Raw genomic sequence first — 26160 nt, 5'->3', positions numbered from 1 at the left:
TGTTTGTGTAATTACTGTCACTACCAGAAGAGGAAAACATTCTTCGCTGTCATGCTTACTGTGACACTTTTCTACACAGTCTATGGATGGAACTGAGCCGTCATAAATGTTTTTCATTCCGTCTGCTGTGTGACATGTCAAAATGTCTGCTGCAAAGGTCTATCATGGTCATCTTTAAAACACCACAAAACATCTAATTATAGACCTGAAACTCTTCGCATTGATATCCATTGCTGAGGATTTATTTTACAGAGCACATTTAGTCGTTCGTGACTGAGGTTTGTTGGGTTTTGATTCTGTCACTGCACCGTCCTTTTGAAGCGGTCTCTCTGAACAGCACGGGTCCGCCTCTGTCTTTCTGCAATGGTGGAGCTGAGGCTCTGCTTGAGGGCTGGGAGGACGACCCCGGACTGAGAGGGTCCAGACCTGAAAGTATATGAGCATTTTACTTGATTCAAAAGACTCTGGCTTGGTTACAAATTGTCGACTTTTATGGCTATTATGCAACCAACTTTTGTAAAAAGTAGTATTATGGCGGTTTGATTAATCTGATGCACACACAGAAGATCATATAGATTCATATAAAATCACATAGCAGCATAGCTACACAGCATTACATACGTTTTTTCTGGAAACGACTGAAGACCAAGTTTTGGAAATTTCCTTTCTTCTAAAGATTTGCTAAAATATATAAATGGAACAAATCATTAACGCAACATGTGCAGTTTCTTCACAGGATTATATGTTGTTGATTATGAATATGATAATGGTGATTTACCGAGTTCCGTCAACAAGGTAGGCCTTGGTCAGAATGTAGTTTTCTGGGGTGATTTTCTTGCTCAAAACAATATCTCTCAGCAGAGCCTTCACGCGTAGAATCTACAGGACACGGAGTCGTAAATACTGTGGTCATCAGATATATGTACTGTATATATTTTCACATTCCACAACACTGGATAGCGGATGCGTTTAAGGATGGGTACTTACTTCCTGAGACTGTAAACTGTTAGCATTGTAAAGCTGCCGGATGATGACCTCACACTCGTGCAGGGTGGGAGCGCGCGGTGGACGGGAGGGGCTGCTGTGAATTCGTAGCGGCTGTAGCGAAGTGATGAGACCCCCCTTCATCTCTGTGCCGTGGTCCTGCCTGGCTGAGCGCGCCGTTTCGCTACTTTCTCCAAAGCTTCACCCAAATCAGATAATATAAATGAACAGCATGACATCAGCAACATACAGCCTAGACAGTTTTTGTTCAGGTAAAAAAAAAAAAAAAGCTCAAGGTGAGAGCTGAAACCACCGATGCTGGGGGGAGGATCATTTATTAGGTGCAAAACGATAATAGGTGCAGGATGAGTCATCGAGGGCTTTTTAAATAGCTTTCAAAGATTATAATCCACTAGGTTATTAGCAAGGTAGGGGACGTACTGAATGAGGACTATGTGTAGCTGGATGGAAATTCACCTATGAGCCTGGTCTTGGACGGGTCGTGTGTCTTGCAGCGGCTCCTCGAGGTAGAGGCTGGTATGGGCTTCACTGCCCTGAGTGGGAGGTCTAACGCCCGGTCGACTCTGTGTGTATCCTAGAAGAAACACATTGGGATGCTTAAATGAAACCACCATCAGTCTAGCATGAGATTAGAAGTACAAGAAATTAAACCCTGCATTCATAAGTACTAGGGCTGAGCTGTCATGATATAAAGGGATTTCAGAGAAATTTGTTACATGACATTGTTTTTTTCCCATGGTTTGGTTGTGTTAAGTAATTGCAGTTACTCAACAGTCAGCACAGAGGAGCTTTGAATAATTGTGATTAGATATTCAAGGCGATGGTATTCAACAGATAGGCCAATCCCACAGTGACTGACATGGTCGTGATATAGCTTTTCTACATCTCAGCATACACATCAGTACTGTATGGTCTCCCTACACCCTGCAGGAACATTGGCTGTGCACGGCGGGGCACAGTGAAAACAAGAATAAATCACAAACACATCTTACCTTTCCTACTGGACTTGTGCGGCTCCATTATCAGCTTATACTGCAACTCTGCAACATCCACAACAAAAGAACTTGAGCGCACTAAAACTCTGCAGGGGAGGCTCGGTCCCAGCAAACAGCACATGGGTTGACGGGGGTCTGACATGCTCTGATGGCGCAACGACAGACGACTACAGAGTCTCCTGGTGGGTGGCGAGATACCGTTATGTGGAACAGCTTGCTGCCTGCTCCGCGCAGTGACACCGGATCTCTGTCCGCCTCCCACTGAGCAACCATCAAAAACCCCAGAGTTGCTATGCGACCACCGTACCTGGATTGAATGTCTCTCCTGTCAGGGCGCTATCGTTACATAAAGAGTAACAGACTTCACCTGTTGTCAGTGGTAAATATTTTTAGGAATAAATTGCTTCCCCTTCTGGGTGTTGAAGTCACCTGATTCCCTGATGGATGCTGCAACACTGAATCTTTCCACTAGACATAAGCTCTCTATCTGTCTAGGAATCTGTCCCTGAGAGGCTAAACATACTATCTTTTATACAAAACTTATTATATGCATATTTTTTCTCAGTATTCCTACTGTGCACTGAGACGAAATTTCATTTTGATGTAAATCTTAATGACAAATAAAGCCTAAGTCTAAATCAGAGCGTTATTTAAAAACATCTCAAAACTAACTTTTTACTTTTTCGTGATGTTGCAACTTAATATGTCGTACACACATACCATAAAGCACAATCCGTCTAAACTGTTTAATCTGACTCATCTACAATCATTAAAGGTTTTACCTGAGTATGGTTTACTCATTCTGTCACTCTAATTTGACAAATAAATATAAAGGTTACGCATTCAAGCAACCTCCTTGACAAACAGTGCACCTGACACCGGTTCCTTCACCTTTGTTCTCCCGTCTGAGGGTCTCTATCTCCGCATGGAGCTTCTCCAGAGTGCCCTTGTGCTGCTGCTGCAGGAACTGGATGTTCCTCTGCAGGGATGCGACGCGGGGGTCCGTGTGGCTCTGACCGGGCGCCCCCGTCGGTGCCCCCGCCGCTGCCCTGTCCGTCGGCGGGGCGGCGGGAAGAGGCTGCAGGCGGTTCGCCGGTAAGCGTCGAGGTGAGCAGGGCTTCCCGAGGCCGCCGACTCTGGTCCAGTGTGGCAAATGGCGCACAGGTGGGAGGTTGCTGCTTGACATTGCTTTGGTTCACTCGACTTACAAACCGTCTAGGAGCCCTCTTTTACTACACGACAGCGGCGACTTTTTTTCCACACGAACTAGCTTGCAACATAGCAACATTAGCTGGCTATATCTTTTCTTCTCATTATATTCCAATTATTCAACGCTGTTGTCCTGCAACAGCGAACTACTTAGCTTAAGTGTGGTGTTGTAAACAGCTCCTGTGAGAAGGCCTTCCCTGAGTTACTGTAACACTCACTTGACATGCGCTGCCTCACTCATACACAACGTTGCCGTAGCAACTAACCACTTTTTTTTTTACCCTCACGAGGGGGACGGCTTCCAGGTAAGGCCCGCCCCCTTCTAGTTAGAATTGACAGACCCAACCTCCAATCAAAATCGTGCAAACGTTTAAAAAAATAAATAGCATTTGATAGGTGGATGTTGTCGGGGGCGGGACCGAACGGTTCAAAGGCTTTAAAACCACAGTCTATGATTAAAACGAGCTGCCATCAAGGCAACTTGTTCCTGTAAATGAGTTGCTTACCTATTTTAAAGAACGGAACTGTTTTCTATATATTAAAGGAGAAATAAAACAGTCCCATCTATCCTTCAAAAAGGGCCAAAGGTATAGTAATACTACAAAATTAAATTATGTTGTTGGGCAATGAAATGAATGGAAGCCACTCTCTTTATGGAATATGAACAAATATTTTAAAACTGTTGTGGAAAATAATGATTGATCACAATGATCAGCTGTAATGTTAAGCCAATGTGACTAATTATTAATTTGTCATGCCAAAATACTGGTATGTTTTTGGACAGTGTTAATGTATAATCACTAATATCCACTTTAATTGAATCTTAGCAGGGACCTGATTAGAATGAAACAGGGGGGAAAAAAGTTATTAAACTTTAATCTAGGGGAAAGATTTATGACAAAGGAGAATTTTTGAAAATGATTGGTCGTATGCAAAACTGAACCTCCATATCAAAGTGAGACAACAGCAGAAGAAACATCTCGAGACCAACGACCTTTCCTTTTACTTTTATTCTTGGTGCAGCTCCCCAACAGTAAAGGTTACATCACACATGGGGGGGACATTGAGATAGTGTGTGCTATGAATATGACGGCATTAAAATGCATTTGCAACAGTAAGAGACAATATGGAAGCTGAAGGCCTAGTCTTTGGAAATACATAGATGGTATGTTACTGTTCTCTCCATGCCTGCAGTGTCATATATACAATAACAATAACTTAATTTACAATATTTACAGGGAATACAGAATTAGTGATGTGAAAATGAAATGTTTTTTTTTTTAATCTCTGTGTTAAATTTAAAACAGCAGATGATCTCAGCTTACATACAAACTGTGTTTGACTCTAAGTATAACCTTAATTAGGATGGCCTTTAACGATGATTGTGTGGAACAATTAAAAAGTGACACTTTTCTAAAGAGATCTTCTGCTACCTGTTTCCTTTGAGACATCGTCATCGTACACTGACTGAGCAGAGCAGCGTAGAGCCAGAGAGCCTGTTGGTGAACTGACATTAGGAATGTACACTCAAACACAAATATACACACACTAAGAAAAATTCAGTTGTCTGACAAAAGACAAAAGGCAACAAAGCAAAAACACACAAACTATATTTAGATACATATTTCCTCCATTCGGTTCTGCTGACAGTGCTACTGTACTGGCTTCATTGTAAACTATCTTCGGTTGTGACCACACACCAGTGCAGTATTATAAAAACATGCACTTTTTCCACCATCTTAATTAATGGGAAAATTACACCTTCGGAAAAATAAAGTGGGCCTGACAGCGGAGGAGCCCTACATCGTCAGTGGGCGTTTCAGTTTCATACGTTAAAGAGGAATCCGATCACACACTGCATTAACATCTCAAACAGCACCACTTCCTACATGCATGCACACGAACTCCTCTTTTTTAAAATGCCAAATTGGCCCACGCAGATCATTTTTGGATGCATCAACATCAACTATTACGCAAATGTTTCATTTAAAATGCACACTCCAAATCAACATGGTCACTTTACAAAGTCGAACACAATTGTCACCCACTGATTACTCTAATGTAAAACACAAAACCACCAAATCGTTTTTTTTTTTTTTGTTGTTTTTTTGTTTTCAGTGTATAGAAATCTTTCTAAGGTCTCCTAGCTTATACCATCTCTTTGTCAACATTCTCGCATCTAACACACGTCACCTTTTGACAGTGACTGTAACACAGCAAAAAGTCCACTACAAGTACGCAAGCAAAACTCTCTCTCTAAGAAAAAAGAAACAAAAAAAAAGAATCTATGTATGTACAGAAACTGGGCGTGTTCAGTTCGTTCCATTCACGATCTTTCTATACAGTACTTCAAACAGTGCAAAATCATTCAGACTTAAGCCCCAAGAACAGCCCAAATGTTGAACGCGAAGTCGAGTACAAAGGCTGTTTCTCTCAGCGCAGCCCTACATTCAAATTTGATTATACTTGCTAAACACCGACATGATTGATAGATAAAATATAAAAAGAGTGAATGTGGAATGAAGGAATTACCAGCGGACGCAGCACCGAAGCTTCTGTATACCCGATGAATCAAACATCAAGTTATTGCAGCATTGTGATCGAAGACGCTAACAGATCGTGTTCAGGCTACTTTGAAATAAAAGCTATATGCCACGTGTAGCGGTGGGCTGGAAAATGGACCCAACGTCTTCCTGGTGCTTTAATACCAGCCACCACTTAGGACACGACAAATGAATCCATTCGACACTACATGGACACAGTCTTTGATATTAAGCAAGTATAGAATCAATAAAGTGTCAAACTAGTATAGCCTAAAACTGAAATATACCATAAAACAGAACCACCTTACTTTGGCAACAGGTTTGTAATAGTGCTTGTGTGCACAACTGGCCACCGACTGTAGCAATGCTGTAGACTTCCCGTCAGCAAGCAAGAACTAACCCGGGGTCAAGCACGAGGAGCAAAACCAACATTTAAGAATGAACCTTGCCCTTTCTCTGCCGTTATCAGTCCATGTGTGCACTCAAATTCCAACTTGGTAAAAGAAATCATATTTTATCTGCAGAGTTGACTGTTGCAGTTGAATGTTAAAAAGCTGTGTTTTATGTGTAGATAATCACTATATGTGGCTACTTGGCTATGATTGCTCCTGCACATATTCGTGACCTGACCCCTAACACCAGTCCAGGTTTAGTGTCGGGGGTCCTAAAAACCGATGAAAGGACAGCGAAGACTCCTCAGTGGAAACAGATTCGTTGCGGTTTTCTAGTGAGAACCAATTGAAAACCATGATGCACGGATGGATGATTTCCTTTTGTTAGTAATGTGTGAATGACTGACATCGTGTCCACACTTCCAAGACAAAGTGAAGGGCTTTTCAGACACAGAGCCCAGACTGCAAAGCTGTGAGGCGCCGTTCAATGCACTCCTTACCTGCAGACACAGAGTGAAAGGGAAAGAGGAAAAAAAAAGAAAAAGGAAGCAGGGGGTGGTTCAGTGTAGCAAGTCCATGCTGTGTTAGGGTTTCCCTTTAGGTGCTCTGGTCTAGTCTGGACACATGCAGCTTAGTCATATCATTACTACACACTAGCCCTGTGATTAATAGGCTAAACATCCAGACTTTTCTTTTAACTGTAACATCACATTATAGGTTCAAATGAAGGTGCTAGGCGCTAGTGCTGAGCAGAGACATTACCTTTTTTTTTTTTTTTCGTGAGCTGAGCTGACACATATACTTACATTTACTAACGCTGAGGATGTCGTCCTGCTCAGTGAGCAGCTGAGACAAGCCCTCCATCAGCAGCAGAGCCTTGTGGTAGCGCAGGGCCGATGCTTCCCCCTGGTGGAACATCTCGTCCAGCGCAGCATCCTTAACCTGAGACCGAATCATGACGTTAACGCAGGTCATGCGTGCATCGTTAACAAATAGAGTTACATTTTATCCATTTAAAGAGCACTATTCTGCAGCCTTAACAACGAGCAAGTTCTAGAACATTTGCTTAAAAAGGAACCGCATTCAAATGCCAGTCTTACACGAAGTAGTTTAGACAAATTGTAACAAATGCTACGACCTGCCAGTCTCTGCCCCTTGACTCATTCTCTACTCTACAGTTTTCTTTCGGTTTACCATCTGCACAGTGTGGCTGAACAGCAGCCGCTCCGCCGTGATGGAGCTGATTTGGTCCATTAGACGGTGCTTCCTGGAAAAGAAGTGCTCCAGGCGGGTGCTGAGCGACCGGCAGGACGCCACACACGACTTGTACAGCTCATTCAGCTTCTTCACTACTGTGTGTGGACAAGAAAAAAAAGTAATCAATATCATCACTAGGAAACACGGCACTTCCTCCATTAACATGTTTCCAGTTTTAGTTATTTTCCAATGAAACGGCTTAAATGGACTGTGCGTCTTGAGATGGCCACTACCTTGTTTGACAGTAGCAGATGGGTAGAGTTTGCCCTGTTTAACTCGCTCCATTGCCGTGTGTAAGGAAGTGGACAAGAGCTCTGCAGTCTTCAGGTAGAGAACCAGCTGTTCTGCGTAACTGAGGAGACAACAACACGCAAAAACTGCAATTAAGAAGAATTACGCAGCAAAACAGTCAACGAGAATCTCGAGAAAACAATTTAAGGCGCTGGCAGGTGGTTAGCTACAGGAGTGTTAAACTTATGTCTTTTTGTCTTTCAGTTTTCAGAAATCACAATCAAATGTATTTTCAGCCTGTGCTCCCGAACGCCAGTTAAGAGTGTCAGAAATCTCACCCTGTGGTGTGGCTCTGTGCACACAACAACATAATTAACTTCCACACACGAGCGCAGAAAACACAACGAGTGATTCTGTTTGCTCTGTTGCATAAATGCAATCCAACTTTCCTATTGTGTTGTACCAAGCTTCATAAATTTCCATTGACACAGTTCAGTCAATACTCCTGATAAGGGAAGACTCAAACTTGAAAAAGTACAGGTACAAATAGAAGTCTAACTAGATGGATCTTTATTTTTCACACACACAAAAAAGTGAGTATTTGTATTAGTCCTCAACAGAACGAATAGAAGAGCATTTAACTGAGATCTCTGTTTGCTACCCGGAGCCTTGGACTTGAGGTTTGAGGAAACAGAAATATATGGAGTTAAAAAAATGAATAATATTTTATTTATCTCAAATTCTGTTTTTCTTTTTAATTATTCACGCCACTTGGCATCAAAGCAGCGCAGACAAACAGCCAAGGTTATGTTGAAAACAAGTATCGGTTACTTTTGCTGCATTGCAATGATTCATTTGTTAAATACTTTAAAATAGTAGGAGATAAAATGAGAGAGAGGCCAGCACCCTCGAGAGGTAATCACCACACGCGGTAAAAAAACAAAAACAAAACAGGGATAAACGGTATCACTGCCATCAGCAAAGACACACACACAGCCACGGTGGACCTGAGCCTACCTCCACTCGCGGCTCAGTGAGCTTATCTGATCTGCTACCAGACTCTGGTGCTGAAGGAAGGGGGGATGAGATACGTCCCCCTGCGCCCCAGCCACTGCAGCACCCCGGGCGCTAGCCACCTCCATTAGACACCGGGCGAAATCCAAAGTGAAGCGCAGGCTTTGCACGGTGTCTGTGTGCTCCTGCTGAACTCCGGACAGGAAGACAAAAGACAAGAGAAGAGTTTGATGGTTCAGAGATAGAATTTGAGACAGTGGACGCCACAATGTGATTTTGGATTCAGCCTACGTTGACCAATGATTGAAATAAGGCATTTCATTATTACATTCTCAGATTACGCCTTAGGCTGTTTTACAAAGGCGTCTCGAGCTACTGACACTTCCATGACATGGAGCTTTCTTCCATCTTTCCCAACAGTTCACACTCTCTGGAGACACAAGTGTTCTCCCTTTCAAGACCCTGTTAGGATGAACTCCTGACTGATGCACAACACCATCTAAAGGATGACCCTGTTTTCCAGAGCTGTCTGTAAAACCCGCTTCTCACCTCCATCAGCGTCTCCTCAGGAAGCTCGGGAGCCTCAAAGGTCACATGACCACCCATGTTGGCCGTGATGGGATCAGTGAAACTGTAACGAGGACTGGGCGGAGCCTCAAAGCCGTCCAGGTAGGTGCCCATCTGAGGGTAGCGGCTGGTGTACGAGGCTGCAGGGCTGACAGAAGTGAATGAGCCTGCACGGCGCCGAAGAAGAGGAGGCCAGTCAGATCAAATGTCAGATAACAGATAGGAATGACGTTGTGAAAGACTGTAGATAACTGTGTTAACTACCTGAGTATTTCCTCTGTCTGGAGGTCTGAGGTGGGGTGCTGCCACTGGGTGGAGAGCCCACAGTGAAAACCACCTGTGCCGGGCTGATGGAGCCAGGCGCAAAGCCTCCCCCACCACTGGAAGGCCCTAAACGACAAAAAGATAAAAAATAAATCCAATAAATAACACAATTAAAAAAAGCTAGACTAGTTTCCACAAATGGCAAATGCCAAAAACTGCAGTTCCTCAAGGGGCCACTTGAGACAAGCTCCAAAAGTGAGTCAATCCCTATAGACCTTCAAATTAAAATGACTTTTTTATTTTGTTTGGGGTTGATCAGGCAGGGACTTGCCATCCCTGTTGCTGGACAGTAGGTAGGACAAACCCATGGAGCTGTTGGGAACGGTGAGAGGGAGTTAAATAGCTCACCTATTTAAATTATACCAAGGCTTGTAATTATGTTTAACAAGTGTCAAGACGGCAACAATCACTAGAATCTGCTTGAAAACCACTCTTCAGGATTCCTATGGGTGTCGTCCATGATATACTTTGTTATTTTTAACTGACATATGAACCTACCTGTTATATCTATGGCTTTTTCAGAGGTCAGGTTCTCTGCACTGCCTCGATCACCCACATTTCCACCAGGTCCAAACGCAGCCATCAGCAGCATGTCAGACAGACGTCCGGCACTATGAGACCTGCACCAAAAAGAAATGAGACAGGGAACAAATCCTCGTTCAGTACGTCCTGTTTAATACAGTACATATATTTTTTTTAGTGCTGCTAAGTTCATAATCCACATGTATTTCTCCATATGCACGAAAGGGGATATCCATTCTCTAAAGGTTTTGTCATTTATTGCAAATAAACTGCACATACAATAAATAAAAAAACAGTAAACTATACAATGAAATTAATTCAAATACTCTAATAAAAAATTTAAGGCCCCTTTTGTTTGTCCTATGTCCAAATACTTGTGCAGCAGTGATGTAAACAAAACAAACAGAACAGCAAAACTTTGACCTGACCTTCCAAAGCCCTTGGTATCATCAGTTAGTCTATGGATGCAGTGGGCAGGATGTGTGAGTGGTGTGGGTGCTTGCTGTCCCAGGTCTCTGAGCTCTGTTGGGGCAGTCCTGCTGCCGGGGGAGCCGATGACCAAACCCTGCTGTGTCAGGAAAGTCATGAGGTTTGGAGAGCTGGGGGGCTTGGGGAACTCAAACGGAGGGATGGCCTGAGGAGGGGGAGAAGAGGAAGACAACATCGAATGCTATTTTCTTCTTTTTCTTGTCCAGTGGGTTTAAAGAAAATTAATCACTCTCCTGACACACACAAAGCAAACGTACCCTGGAAGGGGAGCCGAGGATGGTGGGAAGGGGGTTCCGCTGCATCAGCTCACTCAGCCTGGGGGAAGAGTGCAGAGGGCGGACGGTCATGAGCCCGGCTGAGGGGGCAACCACGGGGTCCGAATGCTGCTTCCTGATTTTCTGCCTGCCGCCACCAGTGGCGCACTCCAACAGACAGGGGGCACTGTGGAGACGGGTGCCGAGCCCTGCCACCTGCGGCTGCGGCTGAGAAACCAGCCTGGGTTCAGCGTGCTGCTGAGCTGTAAAGTAAAGTAGGACAGGAGGAGGTCAGAAAGTTCCCTACTTTTAAATGACAGGGGGGATTATAAAATATAGCGTCAGACAGCAATATAAAAAAAACAACTATAAAAAGAACTGCTATCAAAAGATATCCAAAAACGGAGAGTCCTGCCAGTCAAAACTCTGCTGGCATGCAGGTCCAGACACGAGGCACAGGGAATATGAGAGGTGGTGACAGGAGAATATGTGGATCTACTTTCTCAACTTTTAAAAGAAAGCCTAGAAAATTCTAACTTTGATCTGATTTACCATTTGGTCTATTATAATAAACTTCCATCAAAAGGTCCCAGAGCCCCCAGTTATGTTTTTAAATTGCTTATCACTGAGTCATCACATTGTAAGATATTCATATTCATATTGATTACTATTTCATAAAATATATAAAGCATCTGTGATATCAGTACAAAAAAAAGAAAAAACAGGGTATACGTTATGTTTTTAATCAGCGAATCCAGTCATTACCAGTCTGCTAGTCAGTGTTAACAAAGGGGTCCCAAGCTAAATCGTAAAAAAAAATTAAATATAGAAAAATAACTCTTTGATTGGTATGCAATCCACTGCATACATCTACTAGCTGTACTTTCGACACTACCCCTTTCACACTGCTGCAACTCACCACCCAATTACCCCCAGTTAACTCCCATGCTACCTCGCCTGTGATGTGCACCTGTCAGAGTGAAGACTCTAAACTACCTTGAGGAGAGAGCTGGAGAGTTCTGGCTCCTCCCAGAGAGAGTCTGCGGGTGGTGGTGACTGCTCCCTGGCCGTAGGGCGGCGAGGGGCCGGCCCTAGCGAAGCCCAGCAAGCTCCCACTGCTGCAGCGGCGCACCGGCGTCGACAGCCTGATAAAGTGGAGTTAATGAGTCACTGCAGCTTAATCAGGAAATGTAAATGCTGACACACAAATGCACTTCTTTTTTAAATGCGCTGCACGTGTGAGTGTCTTTGTGCGGTACGCTTTGTGCGTTTGTGGACACACACCGTGGTGAGCCATCCTGTTTGGGAGAATATAGGTTCTGCTCCATGCGCTGGTAGTTCTGGACCTGAGTGGGGACTGGGATAGGCAATGAGTGACCGTGGTTTCCATAGTTACTTCCCAAGAACTCGCTGGGCCTGTGAGCAACAATGTGACGAACAGAGAGTGCCAGAGGAACCGTTAGATAAGAGAAGTGTGTTTGTGTTAAATACTATCCGCGGTAATGAGGTCGCCAGTTATTTTCAAGACGCGTTTCTGACAGTACGTCACATTTATACAACATTCCTGCACAGACACTTTGTCCTACTGTAATATAACAGTAAGTGGGGTTATTAAAACTCTGCCGAGTTCTTAATTCCTCTACACACACTGTACTTGATCTTAAAAATGGCACACACATTTAAGAACATAGCTGACATGATATCTCTACACAGATAAAGTTACATGACACATGGGACTTTTGAGTTGTCTCTACATACAGTGTATTCAAAGCCCCTCATTGCAGCTAAATATGTAAATGTTTTGTCTGAGCGCCACAACCAAACATACCTGACAGGACTTGGAGACCCACTGTAGGAAGGAGAGTGAGGTGGTGTTTTGGCTTGGCTACACAGACCAGCAGAAGCCAAAAGAGATCTAATTAAAGTGGATAAAAACAAAAAAACAAGGGAATCAGTAATCTACCATGTTATATAAAAAAAAAAATACCGTTACTTTTAAAGTAAGAGTATTCACTAAGAAATGTATCCCTCAAAAGCAGCCGTTCGCATCAACGCTGTCACATAAGTGCATTTAATTGGCATAGCACAGGTGCTGGTAGCTGATGAGTGACTAGGCCCTGAGTCTTACCCGCTGTTCATCAGGCTGTCTTGCAGCACTTTACTCTCACATGTCAGCTCACCTGCTAAAAAAACAGGAATATCAATGTCAGTTAAAAGAGCAGCTAGTGCACATTACACTACGCTTTCTATAATTCATTATAAAATGAATAATTAACAGTAAGAAGAACAAAGCCTCAAAAGAAGCGATGTCCAGAAAGACAGAGCTTCTGAAATGGCATAAATGCAAGAGTCAGTTTATGAATTTATAAATAATTTGAAGAGATCCTTCGGATGCACCGACAGTTTGTCAACAGAAGTAGAGTTACGACAGGGAGACTGGGGTGAAATGATGTTTTCTTACTGGTGAAGTGAGCAGGCACTATGACAAAGTCATCTGTATCACAGGAGGAGGAGTTCTTGCTGCTGCCGCCGCCTCCGGAAGAGTCCTTCAAGAGAAAGCCGGCGACCTCCTGGGTCGGGGATGCCAGAGCTTTGGCACGCAAATGCTGAATCTCAGCAAGAGACTGCTGTAGAGACGGGGAAACGGGAAGTTCCAGGTAAACAAATAAAGGAAATATTAAATAGTAAGAAGAGAGGAAAGGGTGAAAGCGGTATTGACTTTTTCACCTTCTGTGATTGGACATAAATGCAGCCTAATAAAGCTGGTGATGACGGCAAAACAGGGAGGAGCGCATAAATAATAAATACAAACCGGTGGTGAGGCGAGGTGAGAGGTGGAGGAGCTGCTACAGGAGCTGGCTGATGCAGAGCTGGGCAAACAGGTCATGGTCACAGTCGGAGTTGCTGTAAAAAAAACACACTAATAATTCCTGAAGCTTATGTAGATGAGAAAAAATAAACTATACGGTTTGTTCCTACTTACTCTTTTTCATGGATGAGCTAGCCTCCAGGAACGGGTGCCTAAAAAACTCATCTACCAACAACACAAGAATTAAACCGTTAGGCGGTAGTGAAACAGAGATTCAGAATCCACACACAACTACAAGAAGCAATACGGTTAGTTTCACTACTGATACACACAACGGTCAATGTCTTCTTCTCCGTGAGTTTCTAAAACTACATTCAGGAGGATGTGCTGTATGGATAATATGACTGAGTAGTCATCAATAAATGCTATCAAACAATGTGATGATACGTCCACTGACCGAAGTCCATGCGGTCCTTGTGGTTGCGCTGCAGCAGACCCAGCAGCAGGTGCCTCAGATGGCTGGAAGTCTCTCTGGGGATGCTGTAAACAAATGAAACAACAATCAGTCTGCGCTGCCAAGCAGCAAAATAACAGACACAGCGACACTTTCAGCCGCTCGCTGGGACCCAACATTTCCAACAGAAAACCGAATAAATGATAACTACTGACGGCCTGAAACGTGCTGCATGGCATCTTTACAAATAATGTACTTTAAACATGAGATTGTTTGCACTTCAACTTCACTTTCATTTCTTAAAATAAAACTGCATCTGAGTAAAGACTCCGCCTCAGAACAGACCTCCACGAGTGTCTCCCAAAAGAAAAGGTATTTGCATGTTTCGCAGCTTTTCACAATGAAACCTGTGGACTGTGTAAATGCAGAGGTGCTGTCATTTCGGTGCAGGTCCTTACTTTGGGCTCAGGCTCTTGTTTTTTTCGTAGAACATCCGGAGGTCCTGGGGACTGCTGGCCTAAAGACGACAGAAGGTCACAGAAGTGGTGGAAAACATGCAAATGTAAGTGTGTGAACCGTTTCAGTCGGCATCTGTTTTTACTGAGGTCTGCCACTGCAATGTTAAATACGCCGTAGAGTATAAGAACATTTGATTCTTTTTTTTTCATTGTGTGTTTTCTGTTGCTTTAATTAATTACTTTAAAAATGCATTATCTTGTGAACTGGGTGTGAGCCACATATTGACTTCATAGCACGAAACTGACCTAAGGCACAGCTGACACACGGGTGTAACTTGGTTATGAAAAGTCAGAGGAGTGATAAGGAAGCCAGTGGAGAGGAAGTAGTGCTGTGGCTGCCAGAGACACAGAAGAAAATGTATTCGCCGAGCTGAGGCTGTTGTGTCCCTGCTGGTCTGCACTGCTGTGACTAATGAAAAGGCGTTTCTAATTAACACGTTCGGTCTCAGAAAAGAAGAAAACCCTCATTGGAGTTAAATATACAGTGCAGCAGTGCGGCGTAAATGTTCGTAGTGCTTTTTTTTTTTTATGCATTACACAATATCACTGGGAATGAGCCAACCTGGTCCCTGTTTAATTATGCAGCGTGACAATGACCGCGCACATTCAGTCAGAGTGCTACAGAATGAAACGGAAAGAGAAAAAGAAGGAGTCCTGAAGCAGGTGGCAGGGCCCCGTGTGGCTTCCCCTCCAAGAACCACCTGACATCTACCTTGAGTTATGGGGAGCAAGGGCACTTTGGAGAGCTGGTGCTTTTTAAGAGGCTTGATTTTATTTTCAGATTCTTATGAAAATATTAATTTCTTCAAGTAGCAACTACAGCCTTTGCACAGTTTTGTGTTTATGTATCAGGCATAACATTATGATGTTATGCCTCCTGAGAGAGTCTGGTAATAGAACGTTGTTAGTGGGGGCGTTTGGGTCATGTAGATTTAAAATGAGTGGATCATCCCACAGATACTTGATCAGTGTGGGATCTGGTGAATTTTTTCATGTTTTAGGAGTTACTGCTAAACTGTTTTTGTGTCTGTGATGCTGCCATCAAGGAGTGTCATTGCTATGGGGTGGGGGTGTCTGGTCAGTGCTTTTAATGTGGTGGCTGTTCGGTGTACAGCAAATATATACATACTTTTCCTACATGCTCTCCAATGTTTCCTTGGATCACTCTTGATAGTGTATTTACCTGAAAAGGAGCCTTCCCAGTCAGACACTGAAACACGATGGTCCCTATGCTCCACAGGTCGGCCTTGGCATCATAGTTCTGGGACATGATCACTTCAGGAGCCTGGCGAGGAAAACAGTGTCAGCGCAGCACATATTTTAAAATGGATGCAAGGACAATTTCACATTCTAAACAATGCGCTTATGTTCACAAAGGAATGTGACATAATGTGACATAAGCAGTTAATTCCTCTATGAGTCAATGTGACCTAACACTGATGATCTAAGGAGCCATTTTTAGAAAAACTACTTTATTGGAAAGGATTACAAATACATATAAACAAATAATGACAGAACTGTCTCTAGGCCTAATGGACTAAGATTAACTTTGGCCTGAGAAGAAATACACAAGTCATAAAATCTGCCTGGACTTAATGACCACTTAAATTTGTGAACTTCTAACAAAATGTGTTTACCATGTACATAGGGGAGCCGCAGAGCGTCGCCGCCATCATGTTGTTCTGAAGGTGCCTGGCAAAGCCAAAGTCCGCTGGAGAGAGGGAAAGGAAAGGGAGGGAAGGAAGGAAGGAAGGAAGGAAGGAAGCAAGGAAGGAAAATGAGGAAGCGGGGATGAGTAAATATTTGGTTCAAGAATGGAATCAAGTTGTATCTTTTTCCTGCAAATATGCAAATCCTGAGGAAGGTCATAAACTGATTATATATATTGAAGTTTTTATTATGAAGCAGCTCCAGGTAGCCTGGAACCCAGACCACATTCCCTGCCCTCTCATTTTTTCCGAATGACGTGTGCATGAATGTATGAGTGAGACCATTCTGATAAGAGGCTACGCCCAGCTCAAACCACTGAGAAAAAGACACACGAGATCTTAGTAAAACTGTTTTCATTCCCGTATTTTTCTGTTTACGTTAAAAAACAGAGAAACTCTGTTAAATACTGAGAGAAACACAGACACTCAGATACATTCATCCATTTCCAAGCAACTGCACTCTTGAAACCCTGACTTTACATCCTGCAGCATCATTTGACACCAACACACAAATGGGATAAAGACAACTGCTGTTCTGTGACTTCTAGTGTATGTGCATGTAAAATGATCACTGGCGTCTGTGTCAGCTGCAGTGCGCTTCGGCTGAATGTGCTACTCACTGAACAAAATAAACAGAGAGTCTTCATCTGGAAAGAGGGCCGGGAAGCAGACACGCACGCGCTGGAACTGCCCGTTTGGAAAAAAGGGCTTAAAAACAGGGATCCGCAGGCGACGCAGCGAGAAGCACAAAAGCACTTCCTAAAGAAAAACTGCAGACGCTCGCACAAAAACTTCAGCGCTCTGAAAAAGTCAGTTTTATCTGCGGCGGGTTCCCGGTGGAACGGTGCGTTTCATTTCAATTCCAACAGAATCTTTATACGACAGTAATGCAGCACGATGACAATAAACCGTAGCGGAGTTCACCCGCCCTTATCACGTTACGGCTTAAAAAAATAAATAAATAAAAAAACACACGGCTGATTCTAATCACTACGGTATATTAAGTTTGAAAGCCTGAACTCTATCCAATCTCCTTGAGCACACAGCTAATTAAACAAGTCGAATCATTTCAGATAATCCCTGTACCCATGTAATGTGTTAACAGTCAGTCTGTTTGTGTGTGTGACCGAGTTGGTTTTCCCAGAGTCATGAGGATTATAACATTTAGCTGCGACTGGCTCAGACTTCGCTCCCAGTGCACAACCAGTCCGTCTCCAGGGGGAGAAGAATTAACAGGCTTAAGGACCGGCAGAGTTTAAACACACGTACACCTTCTCCCTCTGCTCAGTCAGGATCCTCTTCATTACAGGGATTGTTGCACCAACATCACATGTTAAAACTGAAGTGGCATAAACTATACATGCACCTGGAGACAAGTTTTCTCTTTCCTTCACTGGCAAGTACCAACGCTGCAGAGGGAAATTCTACATATAATGTTATTTATTTCCCCTTACAAATTTAGTCTTGGATCTTAGCATAATAATTGGGAAATCATCATTAGGCCCTGCTGCAATAAAACTGCCTGTAAAAGTTTTATTACACTGCAAGAATTTCCATAGAAGGCTCCATGAGATTCAATTAGTTTTTCCTACTGTAAAGGGATCTGGCGCACCAGCCAGCCCTGATCTATTTAAAGTGTTATTTATGACAGCCTTCATATACTTGGTTGCCTGTATTAATCAATAGATTGGATTACAATCGACATTTTAAAACCAGTTTGTATTAAACGTCTCAAGAATCAGCAGCAGAAAACTGACGAAGGAAACGGGCGCCAGCTCCCGGACTCCGGCGCCTCGCGTCGGACTCACCGATCTTGATGCAGGTGTTGTTGGACTGCGACTTGCGCCCCGGTGGGTAGGAGAGCAGGATGTTTTGGGGCTTGAGGTCCCTGTGGATGATTCCTTTGGCCTGTAAGACCCGCATGGCCCCTGCGATCTGCTGCAGGAAAACCCGGATAGTGTCCTCACTCAGTGTGCCTTTGGCTGCAGAAAAAAAACAAAACAAAATAGTAAATGCTTATTAAATACTAGTTCATTTTTGTATTGTGCGATTCTTATGTGCTACATGCACGTCTAACCAGGACAGTGTGATGGTTCACTAGGCAGATAAGGCTGTCCATCTCGTTTTATCTTTGAAAGTATCTGCAGCCTGAGCTTCACTCCCCTCTGTCTCCTGTGTCACCTCACCGCTACCTCCCGCTACCCTTTAATAGTTTTCTCCTGAACGGCTCTCTCACTTTCCTCCTGGCAGAGTCTCAAGCTTGACTTGAAAAGAGTTTAGGTCACTGCCCACGATGGGTTGAGAATCCTAAACCACCATTATTGGTATGCGGCTTCTATTCAGAGTGCGTCTGCATGGTAGATAAAGCCATCGTTTCCCAGCAAATAGCCAGCGACTGACGCCAGACCATTCCCACATTATCATCACAGATGAGCGGAGCACACCGGCTCGTTCGGACCACGGCGACGCGCGAGACGTGACAAGGCTGAACTCGTTGATGACTCATCCAGTTTTCCAGCATAAAAAGCCATTTGTGCAAAAGACGGCCGACGCTTTATTGTGCGGAGACGGAACAGGGCAGAGCAGGAAGCTCTGTGGTTTAGTTACACTTCAGGTCAATGTCTATTTCAAGCCTCGGGTCCTCCGCTGTTATCTGAAGCCGTTACTGAACCGCCAAATCTGTCTCTGCCTCCAGAGCTGCAGATAAAGGGCTGCTTCCTGACCTGAAGTTATATGGGAAGCCGAACACAAAACGGAGACGACCTGGGTGACTGTGTTAGAGTGGCAAACAACTAAAAATAACTGTACCTTAGCAAACGGTTGACAAGTCTTTAACAAATCACCATCCTAGGAATACAGAAAGATTTTTCTACTGGTGGCTTCTAGTATTTCCAGTCTCTAATCAGAGATGCACTTCTACAGCATAAAACAAAACTGAACCTACAATTGAACCATAAAGTTTCATAAAGGTTGAGAGTTTTGAAATATAAGGTATAAGCACACATTTTTTTCTCAACCCTAATCTTATTTTCTGCTGACTTCACAAATTCATCTTCCTCCCTCTGCACGGCTTCAGTTTTCCTTTTGTTTTTCAGGCTGTCTTTTAAAGCTACCGATCCAAACATGATCGAAATATACGACTGCTCTTCTCTTCGCTTTTCTATCTAAACCGTTAAACCTGCTCAGAGGACTTAAATGCGATGAGAAAGCCACTTCTTTCTTTTCTCTGATAAGTTTATGCCAGTAAATAAGACATCACAATAACAAGAACCGCCACGCAAAATCTGCTCGACTTGTTTCTTTAATGGATTCCTTTCTTCAGCAGACACTCCTAAAATAATCCAAATGCCTAGAAAACAGGGACACTCCCTCTGTTGTCATCAAGCAACACTACGAAGTATGTCATCATGCATTCGAGAAACACAGAAACACTTGGAGCAGAGGACACAGTTGTCAGTTGTTGCACTTACAGTGTAAGTAGTCAGCCAGATCGCCGCCATTGCAGTACTGAAATTAGAAAAAAAAGAAAGAAAGAAAAGAGAAAGACAGGTCGTGAGGGACGGGGGAGAGATGAAAAGGAATAACATTAGGAAACACAGGTAACACAGAGGGCTGGTGTGTGGGACTCTGACATCGACCGCCTCTGAAGTGACTAGAAAGCAGAGGAGATCAGAGGAGTGATTTGCTGAAGAGTGATGTGCTCACAGATTTGTACCCTTGTTCCCACTTCCAGCATTAATATGAATGAGCCCGGGAAAGGACGGGCTGTGGCAGGTGAGGCTGTGAAATGCTGCCTTGCAAGTCGTTTCCTTTGGGAAGCCCAAGAGACAACGTGACCTGTGTCTAGAATAGAGTTTTTTTAAGTGATCTTTTTATTTATTTCTTAGCTTTTCAGCAACGTAGCCAACAAACAAGTGACAGACTCAACTGAATGATGATAAATCAAATCAGTCCATGATCACAGTTCATCATTTGTATATAGTATCGAGGCTACGATGGTGTCAGATGCCCATAAATGGTCATATCCTTTCTTTTTTAAAGTGTATTTATGCTTGTGTGCAAATTTCATTTAAGATTTGTTAAAACTAAATAAGTGATGTGTGTTTTTGATGATTCTAGATGAGTAGGATGCATTTCTTTGCTACGTAGGATATTATGTTGATCCTCTTCCTGTGTTCATTCAGTGTTTTGTGCAATTTCGTACCAAATAGGTACCGTATCCTAGAGTATTTTTTAACCAGAAACCATATTATACGACCTTTGGAGCTCAATGACAAATACTAAACAGATGCATGTCTGCTTGCCGCTGAATGTATTGCCCATTTTAATGTCAACATAACGATCTATCTGGGAGAAAGAAACAAAAAAATCCAACAACATTTAGATGTTGGCAGCCGGCCGTTTACCCCCGTGATGCCTGAGGACACGGCTAATTTTAGCCCGGGTCATGTCAGAGTTAAGACAATACAGCGCTGAGCAAACAAAGGGCAAACCTCGCCGCTGCGAGCTTACCTCCATTACCAGGTACACCGAACTGGCAGTTTCCTAAAGAGAGGGAGTAAACAAACACGTGTCAGTGACAGACACAGGAAAGAACAGGTGGTCCCTGCACACACCGATCGTGTTCGACAAACACCTTTAACAGCTGCAGAAAATGTGGAATTAGCACAAAAATGTTTGTGGAAAGGAAAAGCACGGAGACGTGGGTTCAAAGAGTGCAAGGGCGCGTGTGAATCAAAGCCGTGCACGGCGACAGTGGGTTGAAGATACTAGTTCTGTAAAGATTCTGCACCACTTTCTTTGACAAGTAATGTGGAAAACGGATCAACTTTAAATAGCACAACCAGCAAATAAACAGGAACGCCACCAATTAGGGAAAATGAAGTTACAACGTCCATATGGCACATTTTAGTGATTTGCAGTCGCACAAACTGCTAACTGCTACTTCTAACATCCATTCTGCACATTCACAATCTTGTGTTTGTTGTCGAAAAGTTTACGGGGAAAAAAACATAGCGCAGCCAAGTCTTATCACATGGCAACAGATGACTGCCATCTCTCGCTCTGACCTCAACCCAGTATATCAGTCAACTCATCCACCAGTCAGAGGCCAGACTGTTTTTCTAGAGTTCAGCTGAGTCAGGCGCTCTGAAGTTAGTTGTCTTTGGCTTTATTGAAGACAGAAATGCACCGGGGCTGCCAGATAGTTTCAGCAAAGGGAGCCAACAATCCAGCCTCCGCGGGCTAACTGAGAGTGTGGCAGCGCTACACATCTGTAAAAGATTTCGCGTCGTGTTGACGGTTCGTCACGATGAAGATTTCATCATTAACTCAGTTATGACTTGCAGAAAATAGTGTGTTGTTTAAACTCTAACAACGTCCATCAACATTAATATGATTTAAACGGAATGATTCAAATTTTTTTTCAAGTCTGATCTACATTTGAAGTCTTACTTGCTCGAAATAGTCATTATTAACACAGTTATTCATCTCACAAACACGGTTTGCGTCTCTTTGGAAACAGTAATCAGACACTAAGTGAAAGTGGTGGGGAGCATTCGGTTCGGTGTCAGCTTCTTCCTGACCTACTTAAATGGGTGGACGGTGGGATCATCTGCACTGTCTGCTGCTGTGCCACAACAAACACGTAATCTTAGAGCCCAGCTTGGACTCTCCTCCGTACCCACAAAGAGACCCGCGGTGAGACTGGGGCGTTTTTGAGCCCCGTGTGCACAGGGACTCCTCAAGCTCCCGATAACGAGCTGTCAAATCTATACTTTTTCCACCAACGCAACAAGGAGCCTGTGCTGCAATGTTTGAGCGGCTAGCAGCTCGTACGAAAGCACGCAACACTGGTTTTTGTGGCGTGATGACTAAGCTGTCTGACAGAAAAAGATATGGGAAGAATAGGAAAGGTCAAATCAATAAAACGAATCTCCAAGTCCAGGAGCAAAACAGACAGGATTCATCTTGACTTTGTTTTGCAACATTTTCTAGTGTTATTTTGCCGTATTGTAGATGTAAATTTGCATTATTTTTAAAAACAGATGGCAGGCTGTTAATCATGGATCAAAAAGACAAAAGAAAAAACTGGCGAGTTAAGATAAGAATTTGTGTGTGTACGTGATGTCCAGTTATCTAGCAGGTGTTGCCTCAGTGGGCTTCGGGCTACATGGTAACTAGGCTACAGACAGGAACATAGCTTTGTAGCATGACGCTGTGGTAAGTGGTTAATACTTTTATTTATGCATGTGTGTACACAGGCGCAGGTTGTAGAAAGAGACGACAGCTGATTTGTGACACTACACTCCCTGGTAAAGGCAGTAAAACGACACCATGTGACCGCGCACAGGATGTAAACATGGGAAACGATGACTGAGCTCAACAGGACACAAAGCCAGTTTACAAGGATTCGCTGTGAACGGAGGACCAGAAAACAACATGCCTGAACGGAATGAAATGAACGGAAAGCAAAATATGTAAAGCCTCATTTAACAAGCAGGGAAAAGAGTGTTCAAACTGCATCAGACAGAAGTGGGTCACGCAGAATTGACTCGTCCAACAACACATCTGCTCCAGTTTGAAAGCACATACCAATAAGAAAAATGGGACATTAATTATAGGATGAAAACAGAAACCTTAACACGTGACACAGATGCAATTTCTGATTGCGCGACTACATACCTGAAAGTCCAGTAATGCAACAATGTTCTCGTGTTTGAGTTCCTACAGAAAAGACAAAGGAATGTTTGGATCGTATATCATTACTTTTTGTGTAACTTGTAATTTGCACAGGCAGGTGTTGTATACACAAGTGCTATTTTTTCGTCCCGGTTACCATTCTCAACACCACATGTAGTGCAGTGTGCACACTGGAACCCAATGACTTACTTACCTTCAGTATTTTGATCTCCTTCCCCAATAGTGTTTGAGATTTGGCCAGGTTCTTCTTGTTTATGCATTTTACCGCCACCTCCCAGTCATGTTTCTAGAGGGACACATTGCACGGAAGCCAACAGTACGTGTTACGCCTCGGCTTAATAGACACTACAGCACAAGTATGCAGAGCATATTTCCAAACAGTGACAGCACAATGTGATGAGCACATGTATCAGCAGACATTCTGACTTGTCAGAATAGGGAGTGCGGCAGGTGTGTGAATGATTACTCGGCTCCATTATGCCATGATGAATCAGACTGTATAAAAACCAATGCAGCCTTCAAATGGAATGCATGAGCATGAGGTTAAGACACGTGAAGTTGTGTACACCACTATAGCGAACTCAGAGAATTACTGACAATTTCCACTTACGATCGCCACAAGAGGCCTCCCTTAAGTGGAATGCAATCATAATTGGCTTTCTGATTGGTCTCCTGACCACCACCCAGAAGGCTCTTTGGCCGGCCCTGACTTCCTGTGTTACTGTTGCTAGGTTGGACAAACCTTCTTTTCCAAAATAAAACGGTGAAGCCCTGTAATAACAGAGCCTGGAGGTCGTGTGGCACTAACAACCGTGCTAACGTTGGCAGAAGCTAAAAAGATTATAAGCCTCTTAACCAGATTTTATGTGTGGTTATTTCCCCGTCTGTACCCACACCAGTTACTGCATGTTAATTACATCTCAGAAGAATCACAGTTATAAGATTTAATGTGAACTACTCCACAGGTTTTCAACATATTTATCAAGACTATTGCTTGTCTAATCTAGCAACAGTAAGGAAGTTGGATGAAGGGTAGGAGCCCTCTGATTGGAGGACAGCCAACCAATCCGAAGGCTAACAAGGGGTCAATTAAGCAAAACGTCTTACGTGAAATTAATGTTAGTGCTGAAGCAATAAATGTACCATCACCTTTTGTTTGGTGGCTTGTGTGCAACATCTGGTGACATTATTACATTTTTTGTTCAGCCTTTTATATGGTATGGTTGTATGTGGTACATGTTCTAACATGTCTATTACAGAGCTTTACAACGGAGGAATAATACGTTTCCGCCGTCCTACATTTAAAACTGTAACGCTGATGTCCACTCCACTCGTGCCGAATAATAAAAGCGGTCTTTAAACAAACCTGTCGCCACTGTTTTTAAAGTATTTCTTCGTTTTATACGAGAGCTACATGCTATTTTCAGGAACATCCTGTATGAGCTCCCAGGCCTCTTAAGGCCGTACAATGAAAACAAATTAACCACATGGCTAACAAAAGGCGATTCAAGTCGAAAAATATAAGGAATGTGTTGAAAATTATGTTTTGTTGAATTATTATTTGACGGTGTACATAAAAGGCGATATAGAAGGTCAATGTTTACCTCTCGATGTCTGCCTTTGAAGACGACAGCAAATGCGCCATGTCCTATCAGGTCCTTCCGACTGAACTCAAATTTCCCCACCGTCTCCATATCGTGCCAGAGTGAGGTTTTAAAACTACTAAGACCTGGACAAATGACCAGGAGGCCTCAGGCCAGCCTTCTCGTTAGCAAGTCCTTTTACCTCCTCTGTCAAGTGGTGGCAGCTGCAGGGATGTTCACCCCCTCTGTCACTTGCCATGGGCTGCCTTCCTAACAACACACTGTCCTCTTCTCTCATGTTCGATGCGTTTCGGAGTTTAACTCCTAACAAAGCTGTAAGACGCGTCCCATCTCTAACGGCGAGGTCAACGCGAAGTTAGCCAACTTAACGAGCAGGGATCGGACGAGTGTTGTTTGTTTGGTCGGGCTGTCTCTGAGGTGCCACCTTAAAACGCAGCTCGCTGCGTTTTGTTTATATACAGGAGGTCCCGACTTCTGTCGCCTGAAGCGTCCGAACGGCGAAAAAAGCGCAAATAGTGAGCTTAAAACAGTTTACACGAGTATAACAAACAGCAGACGCTGCAAATATCCCCAGAAATGTCTTGCGTTTAGCAGCTGACGCTCCGAAAGTGACAGCAGCGATGCTTCCAACAAAGCAGACGCCGTCTAGCTTCTGCAACAGGGCGCATGCGCACTGCAATTACAGCTGTAGCTTGACGTCACGGATCAGTTTACCTCCACAGCCACGAAATTGAAAGTGTTTAATGTTTGTTTTGGTGTGTGCGCATGCGTGCCTATGTAAAGGCGGAAGAACTAGTTATAACAAGACATCTATATGCCGTTTTCTGAATCAAAATTCTTTAAATATATAAAACTGCGAAACAAATATTCAATATGAACTTGTATTTTATTGGGCCTTTCTTTCCGGATGATGTGTGTACAAATATAAATAAATATAATGGGATAATGTACACTACCCTACTGCATAATACTGCAATTACATCATTCAGTACCAACACTAGTTGAAAATTAACTTGATTTGTTATGACCAGTACTTTGTACGACCTAATTTCAGTCCTGTTATATCACAGTTGTTACCTCATTTAACTAGGTACTGTTAGATAGCTGTGAAGTGGAGATATAAAGTCCCCTGTTATTGTATTTAATTGTCAGCATGTTATTGCTTCCATGAGTCATATCAGATCACACAGGCCACTCTTTGGCTACACAAGTCTTAGATATGTCAAACTTATTATTCATATTTAGGTGCATAAACTGATGAAATGTTAAAGTTTTCCACGTGCAACACTTTCATATTAAACATGGCAAAGGCTGCGGCATATGAATTTATAACACCAAATTGTCAGTTGTGCAGCGCATGGGTGTCATGAGGGAACAAAGCTGCTGTTAAGCTCCTTTCTTGCACCATAATTGTGCGATATTACAAACGCGGATGTTGACAGTGGGTTTGACAGGTCCCCGAAATCACACAATGATACATGTGTGGGAGTTAATGGATGAATATTAACTCATGCTGTCCCACTACCAGAGGAGGGCAGTAGAGGACTGCGAAGAGACCAGCT

General features: G+C 43.3%; 2 protein-coding genes across 6 annotated transcripts; both read right to left on the bottom strand.

Moving 5' to 3' along the window:
• Positions 1–200: 200 nt before the first annotated feature.
• On the bottom strand, positions 201–3457 carry si:ch211-222n4.2 (uncharacterized protein LOC101885505 homolog). Of its 2 annotated transcripts, XM_047569038.1 has the most exons (7): positions 2892–3457; positions 1998–2045; positions 1462–1579; positions 988–1183; positions 779–879; positions 622–681; positions 201–426 (listed from the first exon to the last, which is right to left on the bottom strand). In XM_047569038.1, the coding sequence occupies exons 1-7, from the start codon at positions 3184–3186 to the stop codon at positions 300–302; spliced, it is 945 nt and encodes a 314-aa protein (XP_047424994.1). In that variant the 5' UTR covers positions 3187–3457; the 3' UTR covers positions 201–299. The 2 variants fall into 2 exon arrangements, with proteins under 2 accessions (XP_047424994.1, XP_047424995.1); XM_047569039.1 differs by lacking the exon at positions 622–681.
• A 743-nt stretch (positions 3458–4200) lies between these two features.
• On the bottom strand, positions 4201–25269 carry ulk1b (unc-51 like autophagy activating kinase 1). 4 transcript variants are annotated; one of them, XM_047569850.1, is made up of 27 exons: positions 24599–25269; positions 23188–23280; positions 22977–23018; positions 20805–20837; positions 19763–19799; positions 18101–18274; positions 16221–16294; positions 15767–15868; positions 14524–14582; positions 14069–14151; positions 13786–13836; positions 13615–13706; positions 13264–13429; positions 12931–12985; positions 12631–12717; positions 12087–12218; positions 11799–11947; positions 10806–11065; positions 10488–10693; positions 10036–10157; positions 9478–9603; positions 9196–9380; positions 8650–8834; positions 7635–7753; positions 7339–7496; positions 6951–7086; positions 4201–6644 (listed from the first exon to the last, which is right to left on the bottom strand). In XM_047569850.1, exons 1-27 carry the CDS (start codon positions 24686–24688, stop codon positions 6589–6591), a joined length of 3072 nt encoding a protein of 1023 aa, XP_047425806.1. In that variant the 5' UTR covers positions 24689–25269; the 3' UTR covers positions 4201–6588. The 4 variants fall into 4 exon arrangements, with proteins under 4 accessions (XP_047425806.1, XP_047425807.1, XP_047425808.1 ...); XM_047569851.1 differs by having other exon boundaries at positions 13264–13426; XM_047569852.1 differs by lacking the exon at positions 20805–20837.
• Between the last annotated feature and the right edge of the window lie 891 nt (positions 25270–26160).

This window comes from Mugil cephalus, chromosome 19, assembly GCF_022458985.1.
Source record: "Mugil cephalus isolate CIBA_MC_2020 chromosome 19, CIBA_Mcephalus_1.1, whole genome shotgun sequence".
Taxonomy (NCBI): domain Eukaryota; kingdom Metazoa; phylum Chordata; class Actinopteri; order Mugiliformes; family Mugilidae; genus Mugil; species Mugil cephalus.
The sequence above is the reverse complement of the archived record's forward strand: the minus strand, read 5'-3'. Positions and strand labels throughout refer to the sequence as shown.

Coding starts and splice junctions, on each gene's coding strand:
- si:ch211-222n4.2 (XM_047569038.1), bottom strand. CDS start 3,186: ATGTCAAGCAGCAACCTCCCACCTGTGCGCCATTTGCCACACTGGACC. Junction 880..987: donor ACAGTTTACAGTCTCAGGAA/GTAAGTACCCAT, acceptor CGTGTCCTGTAG/ATTCTACGCGTGAAGGCTCT. Junction 682..778: donor TACCTTGTTGACGGAACTCG/GTAAATCACCAT, acceptor TATATATTTTAG/CAAATCTTTAGAAGAAAGGA.
- ulk1b (XM_047569850.1), bottom strand. CDS start 24,688: ATGGAGACGGTGGGGAAATTTGAGTTCAGTCGGAAGGACCTGATAGGA. Junction 12,718..12,930: donor GACAGCCTGATGAACAGCGG/GTAAGACTCAGG, acceptor CACTTTAATTAG/ATCTCTTTTGGCTTCTGCTG. Junction 11,066..11,798: donor TCTCCAGCTCTCTCCTCAAG/GTAGTTTAGAGT, acceptor TTTACTTTACAG/CTCAGCAGCACGCTGAACCC.